The 22,555-nt window shown below is 42.9% G+C and overlaps 1 protein-coding gene and 1 pseudogene across 1 annotated transcript; both read left to right on the top strand.

Moving 5' to 3' along the window:
* The first annotated feature begins 1,385 nt into the window (after window positions 1-1,385).
* On the top strand, window positions 1,386-18,465 carry F11 (coagulation factor XI). The gene is made up of 14 exons (XM_047091995.1): window positions 1,386-1,440; window positions 3,424-3,586; window positions 5,307-5,413; window positions 6,288-6,447; window positions 7,629-7,738; window positions 8,433-8,592; window positions 11,168-11,277; window positions 11,378-11,540; window positions 11,630-11,736; window positions 15,181-15,349; window positions 16,552-16,727; window positions 17,302-17,397; window positions 17,924-18,063; window positions 18,304-18,465. The coding sequence occupies exons 1-14, from the start codon at window positions 1,386-1,388 to the stop codon at window positions 18,463-18,465; spliced, it is 1,878 nt and encodes a 625-aa protein (XP_046947951.1).
* LOC124521493 (uncharacterized) lies at window positions 2,790-2,936 on the top strand (annotated as a pseudogene).
* Window positions 18,466-22,555: the final 4,090 nt, after the last annotated feature.

Below are 22,555 nucleotides of genomic sequence, written 5' to 3'. Positions count from 1 at the left end.
AATCAGACTTTCAGTGTTTGTAAGATGAATAAAAAAGGGGTTGGCGTCTTGGAACTGACCATATCGACATAACCCCGGAGGAGGCGACTTGATACAAAGGGAAACTGAGTCTAGGAGCGCTGGGCACCTGCAGTCCGCGCCTCCCTCTGTCCCCACCCCCAACAGGTGACGTTCCCCGGGGCCACACCGCGCATCAAGAAGCCACCAGACCTTCCCCGTTTTCTTTGTAGACTGTGAGCCTCGAGTTAGGCGAGAATTAATGATTAACAGCCGATGTTTGTCAGTGTGGTTAAGGGCAGCCGTGGTTACCAGGCATCCCAGTGTGAGGGGCCAGTTGCTAAGCCACACAAATTCAAGTTCTCTCTCAGTCTCTCTGGGGGGAAGTTTTGAAAAATACACGGTGAAATAAGACAAACAGATGTATTGTCTTGAAAGAGCGAGCAACTGGACCACTTTTGATACGCCGAGATTTTGAGAGCTCTCGCAGACACTGCTGTAGGAAAAGACACCGTTACACAACATCGGGAATCGGGAAAAGTAAATATTAAAGTTGAGTGAACGTGTCCTGCCCAAGCTCATTTAGAGGAGGATGAAGACCATTTTGGAAGAAGAGAAACCCTCTTGTTGAGAAGGTGGCAAACAGGCCAACAAAATATTTTCAGGTACGATTTCAAAAATTCTTTGATTTCTCTCCAGCAAATTTTCCTTGAAGTGCCTTTTCCTACCATGGGGGTTGGGGGTGGGGGGGTCTTACAAATCTTTTACAATAGAGAATTTTACAAATTAGAAAGATTTTCAAGATCGAGGTTAAAACAGTAGCAAGTCTTGATGCGTCTCACTGATAGTGAGTTTTTCACAGAGCAGTTGGTTCAATGCTTTGTGAGCATAAGTACGTTTATAGGTAATGAAGACGGTCTATGAATATACTTGCGGCAGACTTTTCTAAATGGTAACGTCATAAGTAGAAAGTCATTTAGAGCTTCCAAGAGGTACAGAGAGAGACTTCAAAGATGGAAAGAAAGGAAACAAATTGGAAAAGAACACAAAAATGGAAACACTGGAGTTGGGGAGGGCTCGGATGACAGCAATGAAAAATATCTGGTTAACGGTGAGCTGGTGGCATGGGGGAAGCAGAGATGGGGGGACCCCCCCGTCCGGTCTGGGTTCTTCAGAACTAGGAAAGTCTTGAACTCTACGTGCTATCATCCTGGGGAGTGTCCTAGGATTTGGGGAAGGTAAAATTCAGCATTAACGTAACAACCTGCAAATACCGTAGAATTCACCACTCCTCTCCCTCCCTGTTTCTTGTGAACCCTGATGTCAGTGAACTACTTATAAATTCACTTTGCATGCTCTAAATACATACACATTTTTCTTTTTGTAGGATGATTTTATTATATCGAGTGGTACATTTCATTTTATTTGCCTCAGTTTCCAGTGGTAAGTAGAGCTTAAGCTCAGATAAGAATTGGAAACAGCTTAATTTCCTGCTTTGGAGACTGGAAAACAGAAGGGCTGATCTACAGGCCCACACCATCTACTCCACGGAAGGACATTAAATCATTTTATGTTTCACTTAAGGGCTCCAGGGGTTTTCAAAACAGGGAGGGCAATTAAAGAATAGGAATTGGTCATCATAGTAGTAATCTGGGTCCATATGTATAAGTCACATCCAAATCTGTACCTCTGTTTATATCCAAATCTGCATCAGTCATGACAAGTTTGGTGGTAATTATTACTTTCTTTGCATCGCATGGTGGGATTTCCGTGGACCATGAGAACACTTCTAGGTGCAAACTGACCCTTAACTAATGAGGGGCCGCCTTGCAACTCCAAGGGAGCCGCCCGGAGCTTGGGGAGAGGGGGCAGGTTTCTGCTCACCTCCGGGTCACTCTCGGGTAGCTGCAAATCTTGGAGAAAATTATCCTATATGCAGAAGTTATAGTTGGGTAAGTTAGAAGGCGTATGTGGTGGGTTTTGAGCACAGGCTGTGGAAGGGATCCTTGACTCTCTTTTTCCCCAGAGATCTCTTTGGACTGCGTTCTCAGAGTCATGTTTTCGAAGGCGTAAAGTAAAAATACAAAGGATTGCCAAGAAAATCAATTGTATTGCAATATCGTTAGTGAAAATGTAAAAACGAAACGAAACAAAACAAAACCTGATACAAAAATAGATGTCCTTCTTATTGACACATGATGTAACAAGGTTTAGTGGTGGGTCTAAAACTGCAAAGTAATAACCACCACCAAGCCGGTGATGTTATTTGAGGATATCGGCAGCTGTCATGTTTTCTTTTTAAATCTGTAATCTTAGTATGACAAAGCAGATACTATGAACATTGTGGTTCGTTACATTAATGATGGAAGGCTGTATCACGTTTTGGGTAGAGGTTAGTGAAAATAAAGTTGGAATTTTCCCCCTCCAAGACCCTGGCTAAATCTAGTGATAGTTTTAGTGATAGTTTTCACTGCTCTGTACCTACGTACTTTCCCACATACTCATTGGTATGTTTGTTACTACGATAAATATTTGAGTTATATTTTATCCTTCCCAAAGTATTTCATTTTTACTGTAAGCGTATGTATATGTATATACATATATATACATATATGTATATGTATATATATAGCACGCATATGTTACGTATATGAAAGATATTAAGAAGCCTTCTTAATGGCAGTGTACTAAGATTAAAAACTACAACCTTTTATTCAGTGACTGAGTAATAATGACCCAAAGAGCCATAATCTGGAATATTAAATATCTCTTTCTAGAAACGGAAAAAAATAATCGCTTCTTGGCCTTTTGGCTAAGATCAAGTGTAGAAACAGAAAAAAAAAAATGGGTTTTATCCAACTTAGCTTTTAAAAAAATACCTGTGTGTGGTTTCAGCTGGAATGGGAATTCGGATATTTTTCTGAGACTCTACAGTTCCTGTTCCTAAACTGGCCCATTTTAAATAGTGAGGTGATACAGTGGATCACAGCCAGGGCCATCAAACACTATTGAAAAACCATCACTCTGGTTGCTTTGTTTCATATAAACGAGGAGTTTTCACAAACAAGCAACAGGGAAAGGGAAAAGCATGGCGGCCCGTTCCAGACTTGGATGTGACCCTAAGGAACATCTTGGGCCAGGAAAGCTCTGAGAAACTGTCCAGTTACCCGCAAAGCACCCTCATCTCCAAGATAATCCCTCAGAAGCACAGTTCCATCGAGGCAAATGTGCCATTTTGCGATTTCTTTTTCTGTCTGAGGCTGCTCATCCAATCAACCAACATCAAAGGGTTGATTGCTCTGATTTCCAAGTTCAGGCGCATTTCCTGGGAAGTAGACCTACTTCGCTTGCCTTTGTGAGATTATTATCTAATTCGATACGTGCAACTAAAGCCCCCAATAATTCATGCCACGTATTACATCACAGAATGTGTGACTAAGCTGTTCACAGATACCGGCTTTCAAGGAGGAGACGTGACCACCATTTTCACGCCAAGCGCCAAGCACTGTCAGCTTATCTGCACCCACCATCCGAGATGTCTGCTTTTCACCTTCATGGCTGAATCGTCGTCGGAAGATCCTACCAGATGGTAAATGTTCGCGTTTCTGCACAGAGGAAGTAGCTTTCCGGGATGATTACTTACCAATAAGTATTCATCTACCATTTTATAAAATGGAAGGTTCATGATGGGAAAACATGTGGTCCTCCAATTGAAATATTGAGTATCGGGGCGCCTGGGTGGCGCAGTCGGTTAAGCGTCCGACTTCAGCCAGGTCACGATCTCGCGCTCCGTGGGTTCGAGCCCCGCGTCGGGCTCTGGGCTGATGGCTCAGAGCCTGGAGCCTGTTTCCGATTCTGTGTCTCCCTCTCTCTCTGTCCCTCCCCCGTTCATGCTCTGTCTCTCTCTGTCCCAAAAATAAATAAACGTTGAAAAAAAAATTTAAAAAAAAAAAAAAAAAGAAATATTGAGTATTGCAGGAAAAAAAAATCGTGCCCAGGCAGATCAGGGAGGAGCAGACATGCCTCTCAGTGTGGACTTTCTAGCTCCTCTGTGGTCTAGATTTTAGCGGTATACTTATTTCTCTCCGCTGTTATTACACCTCTTAATCATTTTGTTCCTTGCTTTTTGATTCATTATTGATATTTGATGTTATTCAAACCGGTGCTTTTCCTTCAATTATTTTATTAGGAAATAAATATTTATAAATGTAGTTTGAAAGAACAGCACAGTGATCCCCTGTCACCACCAAGTTTTTTGTTCGCCATTTGGGCCTTATCTATATCTATCTATCATCTGTCTATCTTTCTATTTAACCATTTGAAATAATTTGAAAACATTATAACATTTTACTCCTAAATATTTCAACATACATTTTCCTACATAAAGGAAACGATTGTAACAAGAACCCCTTTATAACATCTCAGGTGTCCCCCAAATATAATTTATAGCTATTAACCAGTGTCTGCTCCGGATTCACAACTACATTTAGTGGTTTTGTGTCTATAGTCATATTTTTAAAAATTTTAGGACACTTGGGGACACCTGGCTGGCTCGGTCGGTTAAGTGTCCGACTCTTGATTTTGCCTCACGTCATGATCTCATGCTTTCATGAGACTGAGCCCCACACTGGGCTCTATGCTGACAGTATGGAGCCTGCTTGGGTTTCTCTCCCTCTCTCTCTCTCTCTCTGTCCCTCCTTTGCTTCCGCTTTCTCTCTCTCTCTCAAAACAAATAGATAAAAACATTAAAAAAACTTTTAGGACATTCCATCCACCACTTTTGTTTCCATGTTGAACTTGAACATTCAATGATGAAGCTTTACTACAGAGGTAAGTAATCAACATGTTTGTGTATTATTACTGCATTCATAGATATTTACATAGTATCCCGAACTTAAAAGATTACTACTCTAGAGTCTACAACAAGGGTTGGCAAACTTTTTCGTGACAAAGCCGGGGTTGAATATTTTATCCAGAAGCAAAGTCAAAGATATTATAGAAGTACTTCTATAACTATTTAAAATGTAACCATTTAGCAATAAGACGCCATTCTCAGCTGATGGGCTGCAAAAAACAGGCAGAGGGCTGCTTGACCAACGGGCCATAGTTCACTCCTGTTTCCAGTTAGTAGGGAAAACTGTACGTGAGCTCTTAAGTGAAGGGATGTTAGAATGGAAAAAAACAAACAAACAGCTTTGCTAAGAAAATATTTGTTTTGGCATCAGATAGAGCAGTTTGTTTCTTTCTCTCTGATTTTCTGTGTGCTGACTTTTAAGATCCATTATTTTAAAACGTAAGTTCTCACGCAGGTTTACTTGTATCCTGAAAGACAGTGTAACAGAAACACTGCCAAGGGTGAATATGACAGGAGCAATTTCTGGATATTCTTTCAAGCAATGCCCACATCAAATAAGTGGTAAGACGTCCTATTAGAATTCGTAAACACTTAGTTACTATGATATATATATATATAGTTATATCACATATGCTTTTATGGCTTTGAAACAAAACCCTGCGGTGTGGACTTAGAGTCTCCTAATGAAGTTCTTTCAGGGAAGAGTCAAAACTAGCACGCACACTCTGTCCCCCCTTCATTAAAATTTACCCAACTAGAAGGACACGCCTTACTGTATCAGTTCTCATCATTCATCTTCCTCTTCCCAGCTTAAAGTTTTATATAGAAGTCCATATTTTTGTAACGTTTATTTATTTGTGAGACAGAGAGAGAGACAGAGCCTGGAGCCTGAGCAGGGAAAGGTCAGGGAGAGAGGGAGACACAGACTCCGAAGCAGGCTCCAGGCTCTGAGCCGTCAGCACAGAGCCCGACGCGGGGCCCGAACTCACGGGCTGTGAGATCACGACCTGAGCCAAAGTCAGACGCTTAACCAGCTGAGCCACCCAGGCGCCCCTGGAAGTCCATACTAAACATATTACTTCGAATCAAAGGAGCAACTAGGAAGGTTGAGACGACACCTAACCGTCCAAAGATCCTCCAATAGGTTAGTGGATCAGTCAGTGGACTTAAGGGGACAAGGGAGGCCAGGGCAGAAAGTTAACACAGCAATTTACAAGTCTGATATTATTGCGCCATAAGAAGGGCATTTTCATTCTTTTTCTGCTTCCACGTGAGCGTAGCAGTTAAGCAGATGAAGATGAAAACAAAGGACTTCTGAGAAAAAGTGACTGGAAGAGTTGAAAGAGTAAGTCAGGAAGGGCAGTTGCTAACGTAGCACCATTCAGGTTAGCTCTGGAGTCTGGAAGACCGCCACGTTGTCTGCTTTTGTCTCCAGCTTGCCACAGGAATTTGTACGTGGACCTGGACATGAAGGGCATGAACTATAATAGCTTGATGACCAGGGATGCCCAGGAATGCCAAGAGAGATGCACAAATGATGTGCACTGTCACTTTTTCACATACGCAACGAAGCAGTTTCCAAGCACGGAGCATCGGTGAGTGAGCCGTAGGCTGAGCCCGCGGACAGTGAGTAGACCGTCGCCTTGTCTGATGGAAAACAAAATTTCTCCTCGACTTGATGCCAGAGTTTTTGTTTTCAGCCCCCAAACGGCATTTCTAGAATAAGTACAGTGCTAATAGTTTTCTTCACAGCAAGTAGCAGAAATGCATTTCCTTTATGTTAAGGACTCTGTCTTTTTACTGACATTGTTGGATCTGCTTCACCCATCGCCTGGCTAATTTAAAAAGTGATACGTTTCCTAACTGGAAGTTTTGAGACAGTTACAGTTGATCTGACTGCGTCATTCCCAGCCTAAGGATTATAGGACCGAGGGGAAAACCTACTCAGACCTCTCTAAGTGAGAGTTCCTTATCTAAGACAGAATAACTGAAGCCCATGTGAAGTGTTTTAAAATCCACCCCAAACTGGATTTTGAAATATTCTGGAGATAAATGTATGAGAATGTAGAAATGACCTGATCTCTAATGATGAATCGGTGTTCTCGTTAAGAAAAATTTTTTTTAGGGAAAAAAATATCACTAATTTTTATATTTAGAAATTTCTGAGATGTTCTAGGGTTGTATAGGAAACCACACTGATCTAGAACCCAACAAAAAAAGGAGAACGAAGTTTAAATGACCATTATTTGGATTCCCCTTTGGGTTTTTCCATTCCACTCTCCACATTCACAAGGAGGTGAATAATATAAATAATAATAAAGCATCCGTCACTCCTTTCAAAAACGACGACGATAAAACCGAATGCTCAGATTTAGAAGTAAGTTTTCACGTTTTGTGTTTGGCTCAGCTCAAGCTACATCTTCTTAACATATTTCACGTCTGAGACTTAACACGACAGGGACAGCAAGCCAGGAAATGGGGAGTAGAGAAGGGCTTGAGAATTCATTACTTCCTACCTCCGATTCTTCAGGCCGTCATCTCTCCAAAGCTGTCATTTAAGTGATGAAAACTAGAATTGACAAAATTCAGGGGCCCTCCAGGTCCTGGCAGAGGAAGGACTCAAGTCCTGCTGTCCAGCATCAACTTGATGCTTTTCAGAGCAGATCCTCAGCTGTCAGCCCAGGAAGTCTCTAGACTGGAATTTCGTATGGTCTCATGTTGTTTCCTACATGTATTTAGACGAGTAAAACATTTTCCCATTTTTGTTTTCATTCAGAAACATTTGTCTGCTGAAGTACACCCACATGGGGACACCAACCAGAATAATGAAGCTCACTAAAGTGGTGTCTGGATTTTCACTAAAATCCTGTGCGCTTTCTAAGCTGGGTAACTGTTACTTTCTCGGCGAGGTGGTTTAACCATTAAATAGTAGGTGCGGTTGGTATGAATGAGGGGCCTGACTTAGGACACCCATGTGCGCTCCCTGGTGAAATGGACCAAATGATCTTTTACCTTCTTCGTGTGAAAAAATGTCGTTATGTCCCATGTAATTAGAGCTCTATTTGAATTTAAAGTTTAAAATAATCACTCCAGTTTTCCGAATGAAAAAAATTTAAAGAGCTTGGGATGAACAAACTGTAAAAAGAATTGTTAAGATTTTAGGTTCACTGCAAAATGGAGGGGAAAGTATGGGTGTCCCATAGACCCCTGCCCCGGGGCACATGCACAGGTTCCCTTATTATCAACACCCCCCGCCCCCACCAGAGTGGTACATTTGTTACAATCGATTGACATACATTGACACGTCATAATCGCCCCAAAGCCTGCAGCTTACATTCCAGTTCACTCATGGTGTTGTATATTCCATGGGTTTGGATAAATGTATAATGATATCTATCTATCTTCACGGTATCGTGCAGAGAATTTCTACTGCCCTAAAAACCTCCTCCGTGCTGGGCCTACTCATCCCTCTTCACCCCGCAACAAACTGTTTACATGGAATTTACAAATACTCTAGCTGGGATTTTGCTGATTATATTGGGGAGTTGATTTCTTAAACATGGTTTCTTCTGTCGTACAGCTTGTATCAGGGACATTTTCCCTAGTACGGCATTTGCAGACAGTAACATCGACAGTGTCATGGCTCCAGATGTCTTTGTCTGTCGCCGCATTTGTACTCACCACCCCAGTTGTTTGTTTTTTACCTTCCTTTCTCAAGAATGGCCAAAAGAATCTGAAAGGTAAGGAATTAAGATGAAGATTCATGCCTTAAGACGGCCGATCAAGGTCCATCCTTTAAAAAATTCTGAGCAGCTACACGTTTAATCTAAATGTCTGCAGAGGACAGGCCAAAGTTGCCGGGAAGAATGCCTAGCCCCTCTCTCTTTGCATTCGCCACCTGATGACCGCAAACCTGAGGTTACCGAGGACTCTTGTTTTCTTGAGCTGAGGGAGGTCTCTGCCTGCAGCAAAGGGAGGGTTGCCTCGTTCTGAACGGAGTAAAGAACATAAGGATGACCCTCAAGGGGCAACTTAGTCCAGGGCCCAGTTGGAGATCAGTGAACCTAGAGTAGAAAGGGCTGGGAGTATCAGGGTAATGTCAAATCCGAAGTGAAGAGAGGTGGAAAGGAAGGCCTATATTAATGGAATTGGGGATAATTGTGGAGGGGTGTTTGAGAATTGAGATGCTGTTTTCCTACCGATGGGTATCAGTCCAGGAAACCATGCTGAAACATGGGAAAGGTCTTTGATCATTAAAGGGATATCTGCTGGGGTTGTCGTTCCTCATTAATAAGATTCACTAAAACAAACAAACAAACAAAAACAAGAAACCAAAAACCCCACTTAAGAGTGCTTCAGAATCTCGATACTCTATATTATCTGAATGGGAATTCTCAGAGCCCCCGGTATTTGCCTGACTTGGCTGTTTGCGTGAAGAATGGGTCCCCCAGAATCCAGCTTGAGGTCCTTGTCCGTCAAGCAAGCCTGGTTTTCCATTGAGTGACTTTTGGAAGTACTAGTTTGGTCCCATGAAAATATATCTGTTACTTTCATTTACTCAACGATATAATTTATTTGGTGCCTACTGCATACGAGGCACTGTTCTAAACACCAGCGATACCACTAGTGAACGAAAGAGACGAAAACCCTGCCCTACCTGGACAAGAGTGGAAGCGATAGAGAAGTCATCAGGTTGGGATATATTGTCCAATGGGGAGGCAATAAAATCTGTTGACTGGTTGTCTGCTCTGAAGGAAAGAGTCAGTGAGAGCTCTAAGGCTTCTGGCCCAAGGAATCGAAAGGATAAAAATACCCATGACTGGGATGCAGATTTCATGAGGCACAGATTTCAAGAGGGAAGAGATGCCCAGTGGACATCCAGAGAGAAATGTTGATCTGGAAGTTGGAAAGGGAGATCTTGAACTAAGAGGAGAGGTTTGTGTTCTGGATCTGTGTCTGGGTATCACTAGCATACCGCTGGTAACAGAAGGGACTGAATGCAGTCAGAGAAGAACGGGGGTTCAAAGGCTGCATTATAAATGGCACAAATTAGAAAGATGCCTAATCACTGCTCATTTTCTTTTTTTACTCCTTTTATAACATTCCCGGTCAATACCTGTAAGAGGGGTAAAACACTGGATCCTCAATACAGGGTGAGAGAGGAACATGAGTGCTAGAAGCCAAGACTTGGCTTTTTTTTTTTTTTAATTTTTTTTTTCAACGTTTATTTATTTTTGGGACAGAGAGAGACAGAGCACGAACGGGGGAGGGGCAGAGAGAGAGGGAGACACAGAATCGGAAACAGGCTCCAGGCTCCGAGCCATCAGCCCAGAGCCCGACGCGGGGCTCGAACTCACGGACCGCGAGATCGTGACCTGGCTGAAGTCGGACGCTTAACCGACTGCGCCACCCAGGCGCCCCAAGACTTGGCTTTTTAAATTGAAATTAATTAAAATTAAATAGAACTAAACAGTCATCTCTTCAGCTGTATCAGCCACATTTCAAGTGCTCAGTAGCCACATGTGATTAGGGGCTATTGAATTGGGTGGCACGGGCATGGACCGTGTCCATCATTGCAGAAAACTCTATTGGACAGCACTGCTCTAGACTGTGATTTGGGGCTAATCAGGAAAAGTTGTTTTGTGCCAAGAAGAGGCTGCTTGTATGGAGCCTGTGATGAATGCCATTTATCCGTGTCTGAGCCTGAAGCGACTCTGGATAGCAGATTTCTCCAGAGCATGAAAGTTACGGAATCTTTGAAATGGGCGAGGAGTGTTGAAAGAAAGGAGAGAAAGAAGGAAGATGGTAGGACCACTGGCGATAGAAACAGCTCAGAAAACTCTTATGGAGGCAAGTGGTATCCTGTTGAAGACCTGTCTACAACCTATGGATCATGGGGTCTGACTCAGTGATGTATGAAGAGTACTTACAAAAGGAGAAATTGTTCACTCTTTTTTTTTTTTTTTTAATTTTTTTTTTCAACGTTTATTTATTTTTGGGACAGAGAGAGACAGAGCATGAACGGGGGAGGGGCAGAGAGAGAGGGAGACACAGAATCGGAAACAGGCTCCAGGCTCCGAGCCATCAGCCCAGAGCCCGACGCGGGGCTCGAACTCCCGGACCGCGAGATCGTGACCTGGCTGAAGTCGGACGCTTAACCGACTGCGCCACCCAGGCGCCCCAGAAATTGTTCACTCTTAAACACACCAACACGAATTGACTTTTGTACGTGTTATAAAAATGGTTCTTTTCTTTGATATGTGTTACGTGATCCATTTGTATTCCCTCCTCCCCCCCCCTTCTTTTTTCTGTTAGAAATCTTTGTCTCCTGAAAACATCTGAAAGTGGATTACCAAGTACACGCATTAAGAAGGACAAAGCTCTTTCTGGTTTCAGTCTGCAAACCTGCAGGCACAGTGTCCCAGGTAAACAATGGAGCCACTCTCTCCTGATCAAGATCAACAAACCTAGGTCGACTAGTGGTAAGTTTGGTGTCTCGTACCTGATGTGCGATTTCCTGCCTAGTGTTCTGTCATTCCTCATTTTACCACGACACTGATTTCTTGGGAGAAGAACTGGACATTGTTGACGTGAAAGGGCACGAAGCCTGCCAGAAAATGTGTACCGACTCCATCCGCTGCCAGTTTTTTACCTATTCGCCATCTCCAGAATCTTGCAACGGAGGGAAGTAAGACGTACAAAGAGTTACACAGATACTCCCGTCCCATCTCCTCGAGGGGGGTGTTATGTTTATACTCTTCTGTTTCCCACCTGCAGGGGTAAATGTTACTTAAAACTCTCTTCAAATGGATCTCCAACGAAAATACTTCATGGGAGAGGAGGCATCTCTGGATATACATTAAGGTTATGTAAAATGGATAATGGTGAGTTTAACGGCTCGCGAGAAAATACATCTGAAGAAGTTATTTTTATACCAAATATATCATGACTGTCAGCGTCAATAGTAACCGCAAAGGGGAGAAAATTAGTACAATAACCAACTTAGATACAATTTTCTGTTAGTTTTACTCCTGTCATCCAGGCTGACCATGTTTTAGTGGTAAATATTGGGCCTCAACTAAACTCTGCATTACCTAATATTAAGTGAGTATGGGTTTTAATTGGACACATGTATACAGTTTATGATGAGACTCAGGCTCAGTCAACACTTTTATGTTTAATTCCTACTATGAAGGCTATCTTTCTTATTATCCTTGAAGATTGAATATCGGTCAGGAATTTGGTTAATCAGATTATTTGTTTTCTGTCCATTGGCCATTACTTGGTATTTAGTTGAAATATAAATAACTACCATATATTTGAAAAAATGTGTATGTATTCAAGAAACAAAGTAGCTCCCCTTCAGGGGTCTTCATTCTTTCAGATCCCCTGCAAGTATTCTGCGTACTTATGCATATTGGCAAAAATTTACAGTAAAACTCTATTTATTTAGAACAATGAGTGTCACAGGGTGGAAAGAAAATAAAAAGATTCTCTAGATTAAACAAGACCTACAATATGTGTAAAATGTGATACAAATTACCCTGAAAATAAGATCAGCAGTGGCCAATTCTAGGGGCTAATTTCTGAGCATAGTACTGAGGGATGGTTTGTAGGCAAACAGAACGATCTCCAGACAGAATCTCCAACAGGAGAGAACATTATCGCACTTTTCTCTAAATTACCATAATAACCTATGATGACTTTAGTGCTTACTAATTCACATAAAACTACATGTTTTAGACTTTTTTCTTGCTTAATGTCCGATATTACAATGTACTATGAATTTAAGATTCAACTGAGATTTAATGAGTAAAATAGAAGTGATGATTATAATTTGTAAGTTTTCAGAGTATAAAAATCTTCTGTGTCAGAATTATTTCTCTACTGAGAGGAGAGTAAATCCTTAACTTCTGAGAACTTGTTTTGTAACATGTACAATATTGTGTCCAATCTAACATCCTAACGAGGAAACCATGCCTTCCTGGAGTACAGAGGGATCTGGTGGCCCAAACTCCTTTAAAAAGCCAGCCAATTAAGTTGTATCTCCTATATTCTGTTTTCCTTACAATATATTTATCTAAGAAGGAGCATTTATGATAATTCTGTTGTCTTCGTTCTGCGAAGCACGAGAAGGGACGCTTGGCAGATGTTGTTGTCAGTGATGTTGACGTAGTTTCTAAACTGGGAACCAGCACTCAATGCTTGAACCCATTCCCCACTTTCCTTTCATTACGTTCTTCTCTGATGAATGTATGGATTCTGGTGTATGAAGGCTACAGAATATATCAGGTGGAGATTGATAGCTGAGGCAGAGAATACAAGATAAAGGAAAATAAAATCTTAAGACTTTTTAGTGCACCTTCTGAGACTAGATAATTAGGTTTTCCTGCACTACGTCCGATAAAATAATACCCTAATGGGAGGGGATATATAACTGAGGTGACTCTCATATCTTACACCATCATTGGTCTTCAACATAACTTTCTGAAGATGCAGAGGAATCGCTATCAAAAGAAATGTTTCCTAACACAAAATCTAATATTAAACACAGATATTTGCAGCATTTGGTTTGAACCGAGAGACAGAATGAACATCAAGACCTATCATTTGTCCCTAAGAAAGGCACTATTGAATTGTTTATAACATATTTTAGTTACTGTATACCCATTCATTTTCCTAAACTTTGCCTTTCCTCGTAAATCACAAGGGCTTCCCTGTAATTCCAGAATCTAGTCAAAATCTTCAAAACGTTGCTCTGAAACGAATCTCACCCCATCCACCCTCAGGTGAGAACACTTTTCTCAGTGTGCCAGCCTGTTTAAGCTTTCACAAACACACCCAGCTTGTTCCTGCCTCTGCTTGCTACCAACTAGAGTTTTCTTCAAGACTCCTCTCTTCCTATTTGACGTTTGCCCCAGGATTGTACGTCTATTTTCCTGTTCAGAAAAGAAAGTCCTAGAGAGATTGTTCTACACCCGCACAAAACCAGGGAACAAACCATCAAAGGCTTGGCTTTTTAAAAAAAAAATTTTTTAATGTTTATTTTTGAGACAGAGAGAGACAGAGCATGGGCAGGGGAGGGGCAGAGAGAGAGGGAGACACAGAAGCGGAAGCAGGCTCCAGGCCCTGAGCTGTCAGCACAGAGCCCGACGTGGGGCTCGAACTCACGAACTGTGAGGTCATGACCTGAGCCGAAGTCGGACGCTTAACCGACTGAGCCACCCAGGCGCCCCAAGGACTTGGCTTTTGACTGCTGACCCTTTTGCTAACTTCACACTCCTCCTCCTCTAGCTAAGGACATGAAGCCTCCCTGGTCCTCTGAGCCATGCTAGCCTAAGTGTGGTCTGGGTGTAGCATGTTGACGTCAGCAGTGAGCCTGCCGGAAAGAATTTCAGCAGCCTCCTGCCCCCAAACTGGATCAGAATCAGCATTTTAAAAGATAACCAGGTGATCCATATGCACATTAAAGTATGAGAAGCATTGCTCTCGAATACCGTTGTCCCGGAACACCTCATTCCAATTCCATGTAGGTTACTAGGGCAGATCTGGCCAGGGCTCCCGTTGGGAGGGTGGGTTCTCATTTGGCGTGCCAGGAAGTAGGAGCAAAAACGACCATCCCGCCCAGGGCAGCTAAGACAGGAGGAAACAGAGGGGGTAAGTGTGAATCAAAGTGCTTGGAAAGTATCAAGGGTTGAACCGGGAGAACCCCAAACTGTCAACAAAGCCAAAAGGAGAAGCAGTTCACAGACAGAAGAGCAGCCCATGCTTGGATGGTGCCCAGTTGGAGCAGGAGACTCTAGGACCAAAGGTCAGCCTGAGCGGAAGAAGCTAGGAATTGGACAAAAGCTGTAAACTGAGAGGAGGGTGCTCACTTTTCTTTATGACAGTATTTCTCCAACTTCAGCAGGGCGGGGTGACATTCAGATTACTAGGTTCCATTGTCCAAGTTTCTGATCTCCTGGGTCTGAGGGGAGCTCAAGAAGTTGCATTTCTAAGAAATTCCCGACTGACGCGATGGGTCCAAGGGCCACACTTGACAACTGCTTTAAGAGAACCATCAGGGTTAGCAGACGAGGGAGGAGAAGACTGCCACGCAGGACCGGGTGAGACATTCTTTGGGAGCATGTCATTAGAAGGTGACTTAGTCATGCAATTTTCCTGTGCAAGCTCTGCTTGCTGAGTTGATTATAAAATTTCTTCAAGTCAAGGTCGTGATAAGATACTGAATCGAGGGCAGGTTTTCTTCTCTTTCTGCCTGAAGGGACGTAACTGCTGATGGAAAAGGAAGACTTAGGAAGCCACTCATTGCAACCCTTCTGTTGTAGTGTGTACGACCAAAATCAAGCCCAGAATTGTTGGAGGAGAGGCATCTGTTCATGGTGAGTGGCCATGGCAGATAACTCTGCACATCACATCACCTGCCCAGAGACACCTGTGTGGAGGCTCCATCATTGGAAACCAGTGGATACTAACAGCTGCTCACTGTTTGATTGGGTCAGTACCATTACCGATTTTATTAGTTCCCCGGGGGTCGCCCGTATACTGAATCTGTCATTAGCATTTTAGTAAATATTTTAAAAATGTAAATTACCCCGTTTGCTACATTAAATCTCTGTAGTTAAAAAAAAAAAAGGCAAAAAGAAAGAACAGTTACGGTCTACCAGCATCAGATTAGGTGTAGGAATATGACGGCATATTATTCTGCTTTCCCATTTAAATGCATCCACATGCCCAGGGGTGTTCTTGTTGTTTCCCATCAGAACGTATCATCTGTGCTTGTCTTGGCATCAGGTCCAGAGCCAAACACAAGGAAAATTTCCCCTTCTCTAAATTCGCCGTTCTCTCTCTCCTTCATCTTTCCACTCTCTCCTCTCCTTTCCCCTCTCCCTCTGCTCCCTTCCCCTCCCCTCCTTCTCCTTCTTGCCCTCCTCCTCCTCCTCTCTCCTCTCACCTCTCTCCTCTCTCCTCTCTCTCTCTCCACCCCCCAACCCCACTGACATGTTTCCAAATACAGAAGGAAGAGTTCATTACGTATCCTCAGATTGGATTCCCTACTTAGGTCAGCTTTAATATTGGCCAAACCTAAAAGCTCCATCAGGAGAGTATATGTATTCCAGGGAATTTTAGTTGGCCAAACTTCCTCTTTGCACTTTGGTATTCTCTGAGTTTCCAGACATGGTTTTGTGTGTTTGTTTTTGTTTATACTTACGTTATAACTCAAAGATATGTTTGAAGTCAATAGCCTCCTTTACCTTTTACCTTTTCCATATGGGAAAATGCAGTACAAGAAAATCCAAGTGAATTTCTCAGGTTGATAGGTAATCAATGGTAGGGTTGAAACTAACACCCGGAACTCTTTACGGTGGGGGGCGGGGGAAGTCAGGGGGCGGAAGGGAGGAGGAGAGAGAAAGAGAGCGCGAGTGTGTTTGTGTGTGTGTGTGTGTGTGTGTGTGTGTTGGAGGGTGAAAAGAGCATTCATTCATTTTTATGTGTTTAATATAGTAAATGCTCACCCAGGACCTTCTACAGGAGGAATATGTGAGTGAAAAATTTTAGCATGAAATCCCTTCTTTCCGACAAAAAGCCTGCCGCCGGCAGAAAATATTAGTAATAGCTAGGTAAATAACAGTATAGCTCAAATGTTTGGGAATCATTTGGTAATGAAAATTTCTTTTCCTCTATTGTTTATTCCTTAGGTTAGAGTCACCTAAAGTCTTGCGTGTCTATAGTGGCATTTTAAATCAATCAGAAGTTAAAAAGGACACAGCTTTCTTTGGGGTTCAAGAAATAATAATTCATGATCAATATGAAATGGCAGAAAGTGGGTATGATATTGCCTTGTTGAAACTGGAAACGGCAATGAATTACACAGGTGTGTCGAATTTTAAATGGAAAGTTCTCTACAATGATGGCCTAGATGTATTGTTTAACACTGCCAGGTTCATGGCCTGAGCTCCACAATCTCCAGGTGGTATGATCATGAGAGAGGGGCTACTAAGCTACTCTTTTAGTCTGCTAAGACCGGCGCTGTTCCCTGATCGTTAAATCTTACTATGGGGTGTGGGTGAAGCGCTAAGTTTTCTCCAGGTTTCTTCAGGTTCGCAGAATGACCTAACTCTATAATATATTGGAATATTAAAGATGACCTATATCTCCCTTTTAGGGGCAAGGGTCAGAATGAGTAGGCAATTTCTACAGGGTCAACAGACCTGGTTAAAGAGATGAAGTTAGGAGGGAGGGCTGTGCCTTTTCTCTCCCTTGTTCCCTCCTCCCAGGATACGTGATGTGGAATGCGGAACACAAGGAGTGAAAGTGAATGACGGTGAGGCACGGCCCGAATATAATAGAGAACACACTGCATAATAGAAAGTGAAAGAAGAGAGTCTCTCCTGGGAGAGAAGATGTATTTTGTTTCTGATGACTAAACTATGACTTTTAAAATTTAGATGCTCAGAGACCCATATGTCTACCTTCCAAAGGAGATCGAAGCATAATATACGCTGAGTGCTGGGTGACTGGATGGGGGTACAGAAAATTAGGAGGTAAGAAACCATGTTTCTGTGTGTACTCCACCCTAAAGATAAAGAACATGGTTTCGTCTTAACCTTTTCCGCTCTATCAAGTCCCACAGCTAAAATGTGAGTAAAATAATCACATTCTTCAGCTACAGAAAGCATGCTGATGAAGAATGAAGGAACAAAATTACCCAAGCGAGGAGGATCCCATGTCTGTTTGATTGGAAATTTTAAATATGACAATCTCTTTAATGACTCATTTTTTGTAATGAAGTTTAGTGTGAAACCTAGGACTTTTTATTCAGTGTCATAGCCTGTTATCCAATTATTTTCTCTGGGAGGTAATTCCAGTCAGAGCCAGGCTTAGTTTTAAACGGAATGTCAATAAACAATATATTCTCTATAACTCTGTAGTTGTAAAAGGTCTAGGAGGTAAACCTAGTATTTTTTTTTTTCTTTCTAGAGTTTTGTATCGGTACGCTTTTGAGTTTAAACATACGTGTTTGTATCACATATATGATCATTCCAGTCACAAACCGAAAATTTTTTTCAGACAAAATACAAAATACGCTCCAGCAGGCTAACGTGCCCTTGGTGACAACCGAAGAGTGCCAGACAAGATACAGGGGGCACAAAATAACCAATAAGATGCTCTGTGCAGGCTACCGACAAGGAGGGAAGGATGCTTGTAAGGTAAGAGTGTTTTCGGCCATTGAATGTATTCACACAAGAATGTCTAATGCATTTAAGAAGGAGTCTTCTGCCCCGGAGCAGGGAACCACGGTCAAGTTGTTTTGCTTACAGTGAAGTGTATCAAAGAGCCAAGAACAGAATTTGAAATGAAATCACTCTGAGACCCATGCATTTAAGACGAGAAGCATCTGAACCGATCCGTGCACCTTTTTTTTTCTGCCCCCCCCCCCCCCATCACAGGGAGACTCGGGGGGCCCCCTGTCCTGTAAACACAACGACGTCTGGCACTTGGCGGGCATCACCAGCTGGGGAGAAGGCTGCGGTCAGAGGGAACGGCCCGGGGTTTACACCAATGTGGTTGAGTACGTGGACTGGATTTTGGAGAAAACTCAAGCGGTGTGAAAGAGTCCCCAGATGTCACGTGACCCCTGAAAGGCAAACCAGAGGCTTCCCGGGAGGAGGGTTTTGATTTGACTGAAGAAGACAGACACCGAGCCGCCATGTTCTTCCGTGGGATCTAGGGTCAAGACAGTAAGGCGTTGAGGGGCCTTGGTATTTGTGAGCCACACGTCAAAAGACACAAGCTGTCATTTCCGCAATTCCCGTTGTATGATAATCATAGTTTGTTTTCAGCATCCAGTCTCTTGCCTTTTGATCACACCTCACTGAGCCAAAGCAATCCGAGACGGTGGTATTTTTTAAGGTTAAAGGATTGCCAGATATACCAGGAAAGAAGCGAGTTTTGTCACCGGAGGCTCGGGTAGAACGGCCAAAGCAACCACCATAAAGAGACTTGTTAGGTGAGAAATGGGGGCTGGAGAAAATGGGGACAAGGACCGTCACCGTCAACTTGCAAGAATCCGTACTCTGCCTACGTGAGTATCCTCCTTCTGTAAAGGAGGAGCTTGATGAGATTCAATGGCATGTTTTCAGAATGATCAGGAATCTTTGTCATTTCAACTTTTAATATGTTTCTGAATTAGTTTGGGTAGACATAAGCCATCAGCGAGCATGAATGTGGACTCCAGAATTTCTATATGGGAAAGGATTAAAGGTATTAGTTTACCTGGAAGTGGTAGCTTAGGGGAAGGATCTTTTTTTTTTAATTTTTTTAAACATTTATTCATTTTCGAGAGACAGAGCATGAGTGGGGGAGGGGCAGAGAGAGAGGGAGACACAGAATCCGAAGCAGGCTCCAGGGTCTGAGCTGTCAGCACAGAGCCCGACGCGGGGCTCGAACTCACGAACCGTGAGGTCATGACCTGAGCCGAAGTTGGTCATTCAACCGAGTGACCCAGCCACCCCGTCTTAGGGGACGGATCTTAAAAGTTGTACTTGCCTAGAAAATTATAGGTGTGTAGATTGTATACTTAGTCGGTGTGATTCTGGGTCAGGGAGGCTGATAGAGATGAAAGGAGTAAGCTAGAACCTTCCTAAGAGAAGCTGGCACTGTGGGTGTAAGTTTACAAATTGACCTTTACAGATAACAAAGGGATTGGACAGAATTCAGTACAAAATACATCCATACTACAGGGAAAAACCACTTTGGGAACAAGTGGATGGTTATCACAGAGCCCTCATTACCTTCAAAACAGCTCCCGTATACTAAGTACTGGGGTTTTCCGTTTAGTGTGAGTATTTGCCCGGTGATGGTTTCTGATGAGGTGCAATGACTAGAATCTGCACTGTCTCCACTGCAATTTTCACCCTGTGTCAACAACTATACGTCTCGTCCAAGATGAAAAATATCTATTGAGCACACTGAACGATGAGGACACCGTGGTTAGCATATGTAACTATGTCCCTCCTTTCACGGAGCCCCAGTCTAGTTAGCATGAACAATGAAAATAAGCCAATTACACAAGTATAAAATGATTTTACACTTGAACGAGAGGGATGCACAGGGCTCTATGACGAGAGAGAAAGAGCATTTGGGGGCGGGTTCAAAGATTGGGGCAAGAAGGAGTTTGTGCTGAGGAAGACAAAACACAACCAAGGACAAACAAAACCCCACATCAAAAAGGCTGGGGTGCTATAAGGGGGTCAGATCTGAAACACTTGCAGATTCAAACAGGACTGGAACGGAAACTTGAATGCCATTGAGATTACCAAACAGCACTAATAATCGTCTCATTATCTGTTTATTTACCTTAGTAGTCTTGATGTAACACTTCACAGTAAAGAAAAAAAAAAAAAAACGTTAGGATATAATTCCTCGGAAGAAGACATCTTTCCTTTACATTCCCCATTTGTGTCTTTTTGCTGTTCCAAAGGAGAGGAAGAAGCCTTCAAGTTGGAGGGGAACACGTGTCACTGATCCATTTCTGAATAAACGTTTGGTGTTCTTTAAAAGAGAGACAGAGAGGAAAGAGCTTTCTGCAAAGTCTTTCCTGAAAAGTGTTTGAGAAAAGCACACACGTTAGTTTTGTCAGACTTAACGTTGCAAAAGACCTCAGTTTTTGAACAGTGAGTATACATATGCCCACGGTTCACAAATGAAATCATGGAAAGAAGGTATAAAAAATACAGGGAGAAGGTTCCCTGGTCCGCACCAAAAGATGACACTCTCTGTATACTGTTCAGCACTGATCTCTTTTCCATGTGGTGTTTTGCCTTGGAAATAGTTCTGATCGGGATGGACAGGGCTTCCTCAGCCTGTGATTTTACAAGAATATGGTATCCCAGGGCGGGATTCCACACACCGGCCCCTCCAGATGGACGCTTGGGTGCTTTCCAGTTTTTTTCACTCATCCACATGCATGCAGGTAAATTTACAGCATGTATTCCAGAAGTAGAATTTCTGAAAACAAAACCAAAAGCACGACTGCATTTGTAATTTGATACGTATTATCCAACTTTTCTCCAAAAACTTGCGGCAATTGTCTCTGCCATTAGCAATGTAGGAGAGGGTCACGCGTTGGCTAACGTTATGACATTACACTTGGGAATTTGCTTTTTAATTTTTTGATTTTGTTATTCTTGAGAGAGAGAGAGAGAGAGAGAGAGAGAGAATTCCACAAGGAGCAGAGAAAGAGGGAGACAGAGAAAATCCCGAGTGGGGCTTGAGCTCACCCAACGTGGGGCTCCAACTCACGAACTGTGAGGCCATTACCTGACTCAAAGTTGGATGCTCAAACTTGGGAGCCCAACAGGTGGAAAAAGGTGTCTCATTGTAGTTTTATTTTTGCAATTTTCTTGATACGAAAGTCACTAAACATCACATGTATAAGGCTGTCAACTTACTAACAGCTTAATTTCTTATTTAACTGTTAAAATTAGTCGTTACCATGTTGACAAAAATAGAGCATGATCCTTGCGGTTTTATAAACATGTTAAGACTTCTTGCAAGAAAATAAAAGTTCCAGAGCTTCTCTGGTTCAAACTGGACAGTGACTTCGTGCTGTGAAAATATTGGTTGCCTATCCTCCCTGCATGTTACAGACATTAATTTGGGGGTAGAATTAACTCAGTTCCAGGTATGGATCTTGATTTGGGTGCCTCTGGTGAGGTATCCTTGCCTTGGGAATTAGTCTACTAGTGAGCAGGTTCCAGACAGCTGGCACGTGACGTCCCCCCCCCCCCCCGCTACTGTGATTGGCTCAGAGATGTCACTCTGAGCAACATTTAAGACTTTGACTGTCCAGGGGCACCTGGGAGGCTCAGTTGGCGAAGTGTCCGACTCTTGATTTCGGCCTAGGTCACGATCTCGTGGTTTCGTGGGTTCGAGCCCCACGTCGGGCTCCGAGCTGACTCTGCACAGCCTGCCTGAGATTCTCTCTTTCTCTCTGCCTCTCACCAGCTCACACTCTTTCTCTCTCAAAGTAAATAAATAAACTTAAAAAAAAAAAAAAGACTTTGTCCAGAGGATGCCTTTCTCCTCCCCCTCCACGTGAATGAGGAGGCACTGATCTCGGTTGTGGTCAAGCACTCTTGAAAAGCCAGCCTGGGGCCCACGGAGACATGGAGAAAGAAGGCCTGAGGCCTGACCGAGCTCTGGTCTTTCCTGTTTTATAGCAATAAATCCCCTTGCATGTTTAAGCCAGTTCAAATTGGGTTTTCTATTCCTCGCAATGGAAACACTGGAATGCACTGGCACTTAATGACCTAAAGTAGTAGTATTACCCTGATTCAATTCGGTTTAACCCACATATATTAAGCAGGTGGAGCTGTACTCTTCTGTGGAACACAGTTCGGTGTATTCCTTCTAATTTTAAAAGTTCTGTTTTCTTGAATAATTTTGATTCTAAACATTCAAAGAAAGGTTGGTTGCGACTCTTGTTAGAGCTGTCTGGCTTTCTCAGATGAGTGGCTCTCCTGTACCGCCGGTAATGAGGCCACACCCGGCCAGGCCTACTGTGGCTCTCACAGGCGGCCATAGGCTGCCATTATCACAGACTCTGGGACGTGAACCCCTACTTTGGAATGAGGATCATGTATAACATTAAGGCATGGATTTATGAAAGATTTTACAAAAAATACATTATTGTATGTG

This window comes from Lynx rufus, unplaced genomic scaffold (genome assembly GCF_022079265.1).
Source record: "Lynx rufus isolate CCGP_SWC_20201006 ecotype Redwood Valley unplaced genomic scaffold, mLynRuf1.p SCAF_3, whole genome shotgun sequence".
Classification (NCBI taxonomy): Eukaryota; Metazoa; Chordata; class Mammalia; order Carnivora; family Felidae; genus Lynx; species Lynx rufus.
The sequence above is the reverse complement of the archived record's forward strand: the minus strand, read 5'-3'. Positions and strand labels throughout refer to the sequence as shown.